General features: G+C 35.8%; 1 protein-coding gene and 1 long non-coding RNA gene across 2 annotated transcripts; one reads left to right on the forward strand and one right to left on the reverse strand.

Moving 5' to 3' along the window:
- Positions 1-905: 905 nt before the first annotated feature.
- Positions 906-8,010, reverse strand: LOC125804621 (uncharacterized). Its single transcript, XR_007440755.1, has 2 exons — positions 7,721-8,010; positions 906-1,026 (listed from the first exon to the last, which is right to left on the reverse strand). It is a non-coding gene; the product is annotated as an uncharacterized LOC125804621 (long non-coding RNA).
- On the forward strand, positions 8,011-13,909 carry LOC111191279 (uncharacterized). Its single transcript, XM_049483418.1, has 6 exons — positions 8,011-8,029; positions 8,101-8,128; positions 8,262-8,349; positions 9,643-9,810; positions 9,976-10,071; positions 11,690-13,909. The coding sequence occupies exons 1-6, from the start codon at positions 8,011-8,013 to the stop codon at positions 12,005-12,007; spliced, it is 717 nt and encodes a 238-aa protein (XP_049339375.1). The 3' UTR covers positions 12,008-13,909.
- Positions 13,910-14,285: the final 376 nt, after the last annotated feature.

A 14,285-nucleotide genomic window follows, 5' to 3' on the forward strand; every position in this document is an offset into this window, starting at 1 on the left:
GTGAGTGGATGGCCGGTGAAACTGCTTACTAACAAGAAGCTGCAGTTCCTCATCCAACCACTAGTCGGAGCTGCAGCAGCAGCAGGATAAGCCCTCAGTCACTGCTCGGATTACATTATAACTACGGAGTTTAGTGGACACGGCCGGCAGGTTAGAAGAAGGCTGGCTAGTGAAGGCTACTGAAGACTATTAAAGTCTGTTGGAGGTTATTGAAAGGGTTATTGGGGCAGGTTAGATACGTGATTTATAGTCAGGGGGCCATTTCTGAAAAGTGCTTCCGTTAAGACTTTTGCAGACATGTCAGGGTACAAGATGACAACCTATTTTTTTAGTCAGAAGGGACACACAGGTAAAATTCTACAGTGGTTGTCAGGCTGAAAAAATATGACTTTATGACTTTTATGAGCTATTTTATGTGGGGAAAAAAATATTTTGTGTAACACAACATAACTACAGAAAATGGTGATTATCACAGACAAAAACTTGGTACTAAATGAAAGCTGACACTTCCAGGATGTCAGTAGAAGTATAAACCATGTACATAGTTATTACACTCAGGGAGATATTGGAGCTTGAACATGTAAAAATCAACATCCGCCTAAAGTGTACCACTTTATAAAGTTAATATCAGCTTGAAAACACAAGATACAAATTAAAAACCTCTACAAATCAATAAGGCATGTATTGTGAAATTGGACAACATTGCATAGGTTTTTAACATCTAATGACTAGGCGGACATTTAGAATTCTAATTAAACCCATACCATTTGGTCCTATTTGACTTAATTCATATGAAAAGATTTGGGCACCCATATTAATCTTAATAATTTGTAGTTTTAAACATTTGGGTGTTTGCAACAGCCATTTCAGTTTGATATATCTAATAACTGATGGACACAGTAATATTTCAGGATTGAAATGAGGTTTATTGTACTAACAGAAAATGTGCAATATGCATTAAACCAAAATTTGATCGGTGCAGAAGTATGGGCACCCTTATCATTTTATTGATTTGAATACTCCTAACTACTTTTTACTGACTTACTGAAGCACACAATTGGTTTGGTAACCTCATTGAGCTTTGAACTTCATAGCCAGGTGTATCCAATCATGAGAAAAGGTATTTAAGGCGGCCAATTGCAAGTTGTTCTCCTATTTGAATCTCCTCTGAAGAGTGGCATCATGGGCTCATCAAAACAACTCTCAAATGATCTAAAAACAAAGATTGTTCAACATAGTTGTTCAGGGGAAGGATACAAAAAGTTGTCTCAGAGATTTAACCTGTCAGTTTCCACTGTGAGGAACATAGTAAGGAAATGGAAGACCACAGGGACAGTTCTTGTTAAGCCCAGAAGTGGCAGAACAAGAAATATATCAGAAAGGCAGAGAAGAAGAATGGTGAGAACAGTCAAGGACAATCCACAGACCACCTCCAAAGAGCTGCAGCATCATCTTGCTGCAGATGGTGTTACTGCGCATCGGTCAACAATACAGCGCACTTTGCACAAGGAGAAGCTATATGGGAGAGTGATGCGAAAGAACTGTGCTTTTGCATACCTCAGGCGACTCTGTTTATGGCGTGCTTGCAGAAATGGCTTCTTTCGCATCACTCTCCCATACAGCTTCTCCTTGTGCAAAGTGCGCTGTATTGTTGACCGATGCACAGTGACACCATCTGCAGCAAGATGATGCATGGTAATGTCCATCAAAGACTGCTGGTAGAATTACATTGGTTTGTTGTACTCCGAATAAAGTAGAAATTGAATATTGCCATCAGAAAACACCTACAAACCATGTCCAGATTTTCAGTCAAAGTCCTGAACAGGGATTTAACAGAAGAGTTTGTGGTTTAATTTTATTAAAAGATGCATCACATGAACAGGAAAATTATTATTTTGAACATAATATGATACATATGATAATGTGATGTGGTTACCTGAGTATTCTTGCACCAAGCTGCTGAACCACAACCACATGCCCCACAGCAAAACATCCCACCTCTTCAACATCAACACTGCCTAGTGCTGCACTGCGTTCCACTCTCCTTGCATGCACAGGTTGACAGCTCCAAAGATCTTACCTGTAATGGTTCTTTGGTTAAAAGCTTGAGTACCAGCACACCATCCTTCACATGCCAACAACTAGTTGGTGAGGGAAGCTGTGGATGAGACACTAGTGATTGTTTCCAAATCTTTGTTTGATAGTGTGCCCTCATGAGGTGCAGAGACAAGGCATCCTTTGTTGGAGGTAAAGTATCCACATTGGCTTTCACCTTCCGAAACAGGGCACATCGAACCTCATGGATTGATTCACTGCTTGATTTTGGGTCATACAATTTGCATACAAATTGTTCTGCCATACCTGGAGTGTCTGGATTTGGCATTTCTTCCTCACCAAAGTTTTGAAGAAGATGAGGATACTGCTGGAACACTTTCCTATACCAGTGAACTGGCTAGTTGTATCACATCCGGTGATGGCATAAAATGCCAATAAACCATTACTGATATTATGTGGTAATTTGATGTCATGCACTTTAATGAAGCGGGGTTTCTTGGCTGTTCCTGCCTTCATCCAAACCTCAGGACTCAAATGTTGCACAAAGGCAAGCAGGAACACCAGAACATCTGTGTCTCTGCACTGATCGATGAGCCGCTAATCCCCTTGACTTTTGCATCAACTGCATGTAGCAGAATGCGTGTATCTGCTTCCTCGTGAACAGCCTGCAGTTGGGAAACATCAAAGTCAGCCGTAGATGCCACTTTTTTAGGGTCAGGAAATCCCCCACTAATCACAATTTCCCAACCATACTGATGAATCTCAAGCTCCTTTGACAGGAAATGGGTCAGGTTGGCTTTGTTTTCATCCAGGTCAATAAAAGTATTCCAGTCAGCAGGTACCTTCACATTCCTTCTGACAATGGTCCAAATCTTTAGTTGTGTTATGCTGCGTTTTGCTCTAGCTCCATCCTATATTGAGTTTTGTTTGTATTGATCGAACAATAGGTCAACTCTTGTGATCCCACCATGTAGATGACCACTGACTTTATGCATGAAAATGTCAACGTACTCTCCAAATGTTGATGCATCAGGAAGTTTTCCTAATGCTCTCACCAGGGCCATCCCATCAATTATAGTGCACATGCTCACAGGAGATGAAGTATGGTCGGTTACCATTGCACCAGCTTGTAGTATGGTGGCAAGGTCAGCTTTGCTGGTTGGTCTGAGCAACAGATCTGCTGTGGCAAGAGAGAGAGGTACTGCACACAGTTCTTTTTGAAGGAGCTCATTAATGTTGACCTCTTTACCGCTGTCCATGGATACAATTATGCAACGAAAAATGTCCCTGTCAGGCTTCACACATTTGGATTTTTCAAGTTTCTTATCTTTGCTGTAGTACCAATCTGAGAATGTTTTGGGGGTTCTCTTGGTCAGGCTACTGTGAAAGTTAAAAGTCATTGTGCTCAACCGTTTTGTCAAACTCTGCAAGGAGATCTTGAACCTTTTCTGCTTTCAGCACAAGCTCTTCATAGCATGCTGCAGCAGTTTCAATTTCATCACATCGTATGTGTTCTGAGATTGCAGAAAAGTTGGCCACAGCATTCTCCAAAGGGCTTCAAAGGCAAGTTTGTGTGCACAGGCTACACGATTCCATCCTTTCCCCTTCATGATTCGGAGAGGTGCTGACCAATAAGCTTTGAGAAGATCATCTGCACATGAAATCCACCCAATTGTTGTAGACAATTGGAAATAAGTGAGATGTTGTTGTTGTTGTTGTAGACAATTAGAAATGAGTGAAACTAATCAATGAATTCTTGTGAAAACACCTTCTGCGATGATCTCCATTAAATATTTTTCTTCAAGCTTCATAGCACAGATGTGATAACAAAACAGTGCCCCTGTGGAGCAATACTCCTTTGGCATGCTTATTATTAATTTTATCAAAGGTTATATTTGCACATAAGATGGATTATATTGGAAGTATGTTCAAGAGTACAGCAGAGGTTAAGAAGAAGAGGAAACACTTAGGGAAAAAATCCGATTTTGCCACTTTTAAAGATATAGTCATAAAATGGACAAAATCTCATTATCCAAGCTGACACCCAGACTAGATTACATCCCTAGGGGTCAAATAATAATATTATATAGGTTGTCGGCTTGTACCCTGTTTTGTACTCAGTTTTGGCCCCCCGACTAAAAAGGGATATACTGAAAAAGTGCATATTTACATAAAGGCTTAAATTTACTTTTTAAACAAACTTACCCAAAAAGAGGCTAAACAGTAAGCCGTTAGAATATTTTAACAATTCAGCATAAAAGTTCACTAGTTGGTTTATCACTATTGTAACATCAACTAAAGCTGTCGAAGGCCAAGAGATTGGAGCAGCTTCATTAAACCCTTTGAGAGAGATTCAGAGCATCTACCGCTCTGGCTTTAGTGATAATGTGGGTTTAAAATGATTCCTAACATGTTTATAATTTAGGGGGTTTAGGGGTGTTGAGCACACGTCAAATCAAATCAGACACACAAACAATGATGTACAGGCGGCAGGTGTGTTACTTTTTAAACATCTTTTAAGCAGATAAAGAAATAAAATATTTAAAAATATTTCTATCAAGAATACCTCCTGAAGCTTCGTTATCTTGTCTAATTTAAACAGCTAAAAGTAAAACTCTAATCAGAACTCAGGTGGATTTTTCAGGGCTTCTGCTCACACTGAGCAATGAAATACCTTATTTTATTTATTTTTTTACCTTTTTAATTTTTTTTTTTTTCACCTTCACAATATGGTCCTTAATTTTGAAAAACAAACCAATATCCACAACTGACTGAATGAATGATGCGATAATGGGTGGGCATGTTGATTGTTATATTTTAAAAGCCAGAGCTAATAATACTGGCTAAAATTAATGTATGAAGTAAAGAAATAAAAATCTTTTGCTATTTTATAAGTCTTTAAAAGTATACGTAAAGCATAATAATGAAAGAGTATACTCTGCTTATGTAAATTAATAAAGATTATCTAATTGTGATTAATGTCAATACATTAGAATGGTAGACATTTGAATTAGAATACTGAAAATAATTTTCAAAAGTGGAAATAGGAATAGATTAGAATTAAAATATGATTAGTAAATTAAAATATAAAGAAAACAGTTGATCGTTTAAAAGAACAAAATAAAACTAATCAATGTGTTTACAGGGGCGCAGATGGAAATTTTGAACTGGGGGGGACCAAGCTGTAAAATCATATATATATATATATATATATATATATATATATATATATATATATATATATATATATATATATATATATATATATATTGCAATAAACTTTAGAATATTGTTATTGTTATATGTTATTGTTTTTTGTTTCTTCATTGCTACAGCCTAGGCAAGACCAGGAAGACAATGTTAACATTTTACATCTTATAATTTCAGTTAACAGCGACTGCTTACTAAAATAACATCATAATAACATCATACATAAAATCAATGGAGAGAGCCGCTGCATGCCTCGGTGCATGCCGGGTTGCGTTGCGTTTAACGCAGCTCCGCCCTCCGGCTCAACTTTATTCAAATAAATCCGGCCGCCGCACTGTGTCCAGTCCAGCCAATCAGGGAAAAGCAGGCTGCGTCCAGCCAATCAGGGAAAAGCAGGCTGCGTCCAGCCAATGAGGGAAGAGCAGGCTGCGTCTTCACACACACACAAGCCTCTTACACACACACACACACAGAACAGGCGCCTTTCAACCACAGAAGAGAAGCTGAAAGCGGCAGAATATGGATTTATAGAGCTATAGGTTACAGTGAGGTTGGTAAAAAAATAAAAATATTAAACTTATGACTGTCTACTTCTGTTGCTTCATTTTAATTAAAAAACGAGCAAGGAGATCCAGCGCAGCGGATTGCGTTGAAAAAAAGGTGCCAGTGGACACGTACCATAAGGAGCTGGTAACTGCCTGTGTCTGTAGTCTACAGGCAGTTACCAGCTCCTTAGAACCCCGGACTTGAGAAGGTGCGTTAAATTTACATTGGAACTGGAACACGGAGCTCCGAACAATGTAACCTCTGAACTGAAGGCTTCCTAGTTTAAAAACGAGGGCATTGTGGAACACAGAATTCCACAAACGTACAGTTAATTAAATTAAAACCCCAACGTTTATGCTTGTAGATGCTAGATTTCTGATGAGGTCACTATAAATCTGGGGGGGACATGTCCCCCCCGTCCCCAGTGCCATCTGCGCCCATGTGTGTTTAATAGGATATTATTTAAACTAATTTCAACAGAAATTTTATTTTTACAGATTCTACAGTATAAACTTAATTTTTATAATGAAAAAGAGGAGGAAATTGTGAAAATACATAAAATAATAAAGACATCTACTGTACTTTAAGAAAATCTGGTTAAGGATGTTATGGAAAATGTACTGGTACAATCCAGTTTTTAAATACATTTGTACAGTATAACAACTGATGTAAAGATTGGAAGCGCACACACAGGAAATTTGACAGTGTTAAATCAACCCTGTTAGTGTTAAATTAACACTGAGAGTGTAAAGTTTAACACTAATAAGTGTTGATTAACACTAACAGTGTTAATTTAACACTGCCAAATTTCCTGTGCATTAATGAACAGTTATCGTATGTATGATTACCTACTATACACATACACAAAGTGGCAAAAACACTTCTGCCTTGCAACGAGAAGGTCCTGTATTATATTTTTGGAAAATATTATCAAAAAAATGCTTGTATTTTCTGTTTTTATTTGATTATCCACAAATAGGAAATAAAAAACAGACCAGGATTTCTGAATGACACATTAAATGCTTACTGCAGTAACACAGAGACAGTCATCCTTCATCAGTAAAAGGTTTATTTCCTTTATTCATGACTTGACTTACTACTTACTCTTTTGGTCACAAAAAACAAACTAATATGCAGCGGGAAACCTTCACGTAGTAGAATTTAGATTCTATACCCAACCACTTTGGGTCGGGATGGGCTGGTTTCTGTTTTAAAATGCTATTTTTATTTTCTTGTCTCCCCCTACAGGATATTTTTGTGTAATTCACTGTTATTACACTGCACTCAGCCAAAAACTGTTGTTGTGATATTCTTTAGTGTCTTTCATTCTTTTATATAATCTTATGTTGATGTATTTACTGTAACTTTTGGAAAGGACAGTAACAGAATTCCAATCCTCTGTATGTCCTGTACATATTCAGTATTGACAATAAAACTACTTGACTTATTTATTTGGCTATGTGTATCTGGTCATAACATGAATTAGACTGAATCATATGAGTGCTTAAAATTAATTGATTATTTAAAAAATATAGTATAGTTTAAAAATTAAAGATTTACTTGTCTAATTATTACACATACGTCTGTGTCTTATTACTTGTTGCCTATTAAGCAGAGGTAGTCTAATCAAGTCAAGTCAAGTAGTTTTATTGTCAATACTGCATATGTACAGGACATAATACAGTCACATAAAAAAGTTTGGGCACCCCTATTAATCTTAATAATTTTTAGTACTAAATATTTGTTTGTTTGCAACAGCCATTTCAGTTTGATATATCTAATAACAATATATCTAATAAAAATAAGGTTTATTGTACTAACAGAAAATGTGCAATATGCATTAAACCAAAATTTGACCGGTGCAAAAGTATGGGCACCCTTATCATTTTATTGATTTAAATACTCCTACCTACTTTTTACTGACTTACTGAAGCACAAAATTGGTTTGGTAACCTCATTGAGCTTTGAACTTCATAGCCAGGTGTATCCAATCATGAGAAAAGGTATTTAAGGTGGCCAATTGCAAGTTGTTCTCCTATTTGAATCTCCTCTGAAGAGTGGCATCATGGGCTCATCAAAACAACTCTCAAATGATCCAAAAACAAAGATTGTTCAACATAGTTGTTCAGGGGAAGGATACAAAAAGTTGTCTCAGAGATTTAACCTGTCAGTTTCCACTGTGAGGAACATAGTAAGGAAATGGAAGACCACAGGGACAGTTAGGGGTGCCCAAAATTTTCCTATTGTACACTGTAAACCCGAACAGTACAAGTTTGATAAAATAAATAGGTTGTAATAACTCAAAAACAAGTAAGAAGTTAATTTGACTCAAATTTTCAACATAATCTGTACTATTTTAACAATTTAAGGTTTTTGTGCTCAATCATTTTAATTTGTCTGTGTCACTGAACTCAAATAATTTTACAGCAATGCCACCTGACCTGACGAAGCTCCTCCTACACATTCTCCTGGGCAAGTGCGCCATACTTGCTCTGCTCGCTTCAGGCAGGCATTTTGTTTTTTGGGCTCCTGAATGAGGTGAGTTATCTGGTGATTTTGCCCCATATTCATATTTTACTGGTGTTTTAGCTACCTCGTGTACTACATTGAATATTTAATACATTATTTGCTAATATTTATGTATGTATTGTGAGTTAAAATTTTCTCTGCCATCTCAATGGTGGAAACTGATAGCTAGCTAGCTAAAGTAGCTAACGCTAACTAGCTAGCTAAACTAGCTAGCGCTAACTAGCTAGCTAAACTAGTAGAAGCCAGCATATTCATATTTAATTCATTATTTTTCATTGTCTCAGAGTTTACATTGCTGAATCAGCTGTGCATATATTTTAAATGTCGTGGGGTAACATTAACAATTAAAATTGTTAGCTAGCTAGCTAGCGCTAACGTTAGCTTACTAGCTAGCAGGCCCCTATTACGGCCACCCCTTATTTTCGGCTAGCTAAGCCTTCTAGTCAGGCCACCTCCCGCCTTAAGATGAGACAAAACGTTCATACATTTAAATGTTGGGGGCTAACATTGGTTAAAATTGTTATATAAAATAGAAAAGTTTATTAAAATGTATTATTAATTTTAAAAAGCTATCGCTAATAGGGCTTCTGGCGCTAGCTTAGCTTAGCTTAGCTTAGCTAGCTAGCCCCAGATGCTTTATAGCTGAGCCAGCTCCCGCCTTTAACCCCCTTTCTTTTATTTTTTTTAACCTCTTAACACGCCCTGGCCCGCCGGAGGGCCAGAAATTTATAAAATTTCATATGTAGTTTTGTTTCTGAATAGTTATGAACAGTTATAGGCTCAATATAGACATACAATATACCATTTAAAGCTTAAAATCTCTGCTTTTCACTTATTTAGCATATTTAGCAGTATATCCTTTAAGAAAATAAACATTTAGGGCGAAAAATGCCTTGGTTGGGATTTTAATAATTATTATTAATCATATTTGCGTTTATCGTTCATCCATTACAAATTTAATCACAAACAAACAAAAATATTACAAACTCGTGTGGGTGATGTTCTGGAACGCTGGCCTGCCTTAAAAGTAGATTCACAGGTAAAAATATTTTCCTTACTACACTAATTCAATATCTTGTATCAGATTTATAGCAGATACTGTCCTTTCTTTTATGGCCACTGTGTGTACCAAAATTTGTGCGTAGTGATCGTATCTTTTTACCCATATTTACAGTATGGTAGAGAAATTTGCATATTTTCCAATAAATGTGATATGAACGTGTTTGCCAGTATTTTTTTTCTCTACAGGACAACATGCACTACGCACATATATTCTGACTTGAACTCTTTTTTTTTTTGCAGATCTGTGCAGAATTTCATAGAATTACAAACGTCAACCTAAAAAACCACTTCTATGCTGAGTTGGACCGACATGCCCCTCATCTTCTGAGCTTGTTCAGGATTAAAGCAGGACGTGCTGGAAAAGTGTCTGAAGTTCTGTGTCAGCTCTTCAGAATATATGACCTCCAGGTCAGTTGGTTGCACTTTGTGATACCTGAATAATATGCTATGGTGTATTATAGCATTTGTTTGATTACATTTCATTTATAAATACATGGTTATAGTATAACGTAATCATAGTGTGGCTGTAATGACAAGCATGACCAAAAGTTAAAAAATGTTTTCATGCTTAAGGAGCAAGTTGATGTGCATGTCAGACGTGCTGCTGTCCTCCGCGCTCTTCCTGCCTATCTTCATGAGGACGACTGCAGTTTTCTGAAGACGTGGAATGTACGGTAAGTAAGCATGCTGTTTTGTTAATCATAAAATCAATTGTAATAATGGTTATTAGTATCCAACCTAATCTACATGATGACAAGGACATTTTTGTTTTTGTGTAGAACTTTGAGCAGCGAACCAATGATATAGATTACATCCACACAGATAATAAACACAGAGAATAAGTAATATAATGTACTCAGTTACAAGGAGTCACACTAAATAAAAAGAAATGGACAGTCCTGCTTGAGCAGTTTTTTATTTTTTTATTTTTTTTTTTTAACAAAATGGGGAAGACAAAATTGTCAGGGTCTTGATCTTTAACCCATATCCACCACCTAGACACAGCTCCACTGTGCAAAAGAGGTATAATTGACAAGGCTAAATGCAAGACATCCATCCAAACACCCATAATAGAGATGAACCGATGGGGAATTTTGAGCCGATATCCAATATTACACGTGCTTAAGTTAATACATTTTAAAGTAGCACTGCCAGTGTTGGCCAATTGTAGCAGCACATCCAGCATCACTTGGTACTTTTCCAGCCTACAATAAATATCCGTTTGAAATATTGGCAAGTATCAGCCATCATGGCTTCATGTTTTTTAAAAAGGCAGTTATCTGTCTAAAGATATATCTACGAATTTCTACTAACAAAACTTGTGATGTTATCACTACCATAGGGGCAACAGCAATCTAAAGCTAAATTATTCAATAATAGCAAATAAAATATTGTAATTTACCATGTAAATATTTTTTATCTAAAATTTCCCCAAAGTGAATTCCAGCATGTTTAATTCTGTAGAAAACCTGTAAAAAAAATCCATGGTGTTTCTTGTCCACTTTAACCTCAATTTCTCTTCTCTGGAAGGCAGATTAAAGCTATTTCTTCTTTTCTTCATTGACGTGTACCTACATTTTAAATAAATTTGTCTGTAGGCTTATGTAGCTGATACTCTAATCCATGTTATAAAATCTGAATAAAAAATATATTGGGGGTGCAAAACATTGTGATACGATATGATATCAATGATATTTTCTTGCCCTTCTTCAAGCAGTAAAAAAAACTCTAACTAGGCCTGGTGCATAATTTCGTTATCGATTTATCATACGATAAACATGACAATCGTTTTTGACAACATTGATAATAGCGTAGTGTTTATTTGCATGTGTAAGTGAAGACTTTTAAACAGGTACACTGTTTCTCCTGTCTGCTCCATCTGAGAGAGGAGAGTAGGAAGTGAACATGTGTAAATCAAATATAATTATTTGGTAAATATGATCTGATGCGCTACCCAAAAATTAGGATCCTTTCTGATCAATTTGGAAGGAGAGCTCATTAACGTGATTGAGCTGACTTAATTTTAAAACAATCAAATATACGTAATATGTATATTTGTGTACACAAATACGTGATAAATGTTTCTCATGATTAATCCTGGGACCATATCATCCATAAAAAATTACATGACAATTATAAAATGTCCAAATGTTTGTTTATACATACACCAGTTGATGTCACGTTTTATGTTTTATTTAATGCTATGATGTTATGTAGTTTTTAGATTTTTTTTTTTTTTTTTTTTAGCCTTTGGAAATATAAAGTAACACAATACATCTCTCTTCAGGTGTCCCAATCTGATGAACCCGACATTGATGACATGCCAATTGGTCTCCTCTCAATCAGTGCCAATTCAACTGATGCCACGCCATTGTGTCCAGAGAGGATTGCAGTTGTGCTTGAGGGTAACATTGTTATCGAACACCCCACATTAGCTGATGCATTTGTCACGCTTTTTGGACTTATGTACGCACTGCATCTAAGTTACCCAAAAGAGTTAGCAAACACTTTTGACTTCACCCAGAAAGTCTTGATGGGACTGGAGGATGGAAAGTTGAGGCCCAGAGTGTTGACCCTTAAAAACGAGCTGTTGGCAGTGGAGTAAATTGAAGTATGAAGAAATGTTACACCGTTGCTAATTCATGCAAGTGTCTGGACATGGTTCAGTTATTACATTCAGTCCCATGTGTCCAGCCATGTTATGTTAGAGTTTGGTTTTCTGATTGCTGAAGGGAGTAGTGCACAGAAGTGTTCAGCGCTCTGCTCATCACTACCAGCAGGACTCTCAATTTGCTGAAAGCAATGCCATAAAAGCTTCTGTAAGGATCCCAATACTTTTTGTACCTATGTATTGTATGTGTTCTTGGTTTTACTTGCAGAAAAAAACAGTTTTACCAGTGCAAAACCGGTGGAGAGTAGGTAGCGTGGCCCAAATGTTATTTTCTTGTTCAATTTTAAAGGAATAATAAGAAAGAAATGAGCGCTAGTGTTATGAGTTACTTTCTTGCGTTAAACTTCAATTTTAAATTTTAATGATTTTCATTACCACATATCAATGTGTGCCAAATTGGAATTGAATGTCAGACAAAAATGATACATATTAGGAAAAATTGTATTTGGTCCATTTTACCTGCTGTATGAATGTAGCCAGTGCTGTACATTTTCTACTGCTATGATCATCAAGTTTATTTTGTGTTAACTAGACTGAACTATGAGTGGAGGTTGTGTTAAAATTAGTCTGGTGTTGTGTTGATGATTCAATAATATTATGCCCAAAAGTACAAATTATATTAATGGGACTATTATTCACCAGATGCAGAAAAAAACTGTCCAGTGACTGTCCAGTTTTTTTTTAAACTATGTAATTTAAACACACAAAACTGTCCCTTACACCAGGGGTGTCGACTCTGTCCACATTGGGCTGGTGTGACTGCAGGTTGTTTTTTTTTTCCTGCAAAGCAGAAGCTCATGTTCTCATTTGTTTGAAGACTGACTAATGGATTAAACTAGTAGAATCAGGTGTGTTGCTGGTTGGTTTGAATAAAAATCTGCAGCCACACTGGGCCAATATGGAGAGGTTTAGCAACCCTGCCTTACGCTGTCAAAATGTATTTATTAATTGCCCTGTAGAAATTTTCCAAAATGACCATACCATAATAAGTTTTTTTCTCTCCCTCTCTCCTGTGAAGTTGCATTGGACAGCAATGATGTTCAGCTTGGTTTTAGTGAGTTACTCTTGAAGTGGGATTTTTTTAAATGTATTTTATTAATTTATTTTTGCATTGCTACACAAAACCCCTAATGCATCATTCTGCAAAAACAATGAATTATTAGAGGAAGGTTTTTTTTTTTTTTTTTTGGTGCTCACTTTTTCTATTAGAGAAGCCACATTTTAGAAATCCTTGTGTTAAAAGGCTGTATAATTAAGCTTTATATATATATATTTATTGTTGTGACCTGATTATTTGACACATTTTTTTATACTTTTTTTTTTTTTTTCGTATTCTCCACTTCTAAAAATGATTGATCCATTTCCTCAGGCATTTCCTTATGTACTGTTTGTGATTAATTCAAGTAATTTCTATTTTTATAGTTTTTCATTGTATGTGTAAATAAAAAGTTAGTTAACTGTTGACATATTTGTTTTTATTTTAAAATGTGTTCAAGTAAATACAGGGGTTGGACAATGAAACTGAAACACCTGATTTTAGACCACAGACTTGCTGTCTTGGTCACAGATGCGTAAACGTAATTGAACATTCACACTCTGCTCTTACTGGTGCAATGTGCAATTAATGAAGATTGGACATCAGGCTGCTCCAATTTAACCATGAAACCTCCCACACTAAAATAAGGACAGGTGTTTCAGTTTCATTGTCTAACCCCTGTACATTTCTAACAGGTTCAAAAAACGTTTTTAAACTACTGTGAATTAGTTTTTTTTTTGTTGTTGTTTTAACGAGAAATGTTTTCAAGTAAATGCAATAAAAAGATTTCGTTACCTATACATGATTTAATTGTGTACTTTGAACTTAAAATTATCTAGTAATGATAACTGAATAAAAAGTATTTATTTAGATTACAAGTGTAAGGTAATGTAACTTAAAATTACTTTGTAGAAGGTACTTAAATAAGAAAGTTTATTCTACTAAAAATTGTAAGTTCATATAGCTTAAAATTACTTAGTACAAGGTACTTAAATAAGAGAGTTTCTTCTAAGTGAAATTGTAAGTTCATATAGCTTAAAAATTTTTAGTACAAGGTACTTAAATAAGAGAGTTTCTTCTATGTAAAATTGCAAGTTATTATAACTTAAAATTATTTAGTAAATGGTACTTAAATAAGACAGTTTCTTTAACTTACAAAGTTGAGTTACTATCAAT

This window comes from Astyanax mexicanus, chromosome 9, assembly GCF_023375975.1.
Source record: "Astyanax mexicanus isolate ESR-SI-001 chromosome 9, AstMex3_surface, whole genome shotgun sequence".
Classification (NCBI taxonomy): Eukaryota; Metazoa; Chordata; class Actinopteri; order Characiformes; family Acestrorhamphidae; genus Astyanax; species Astyanax mexicanus.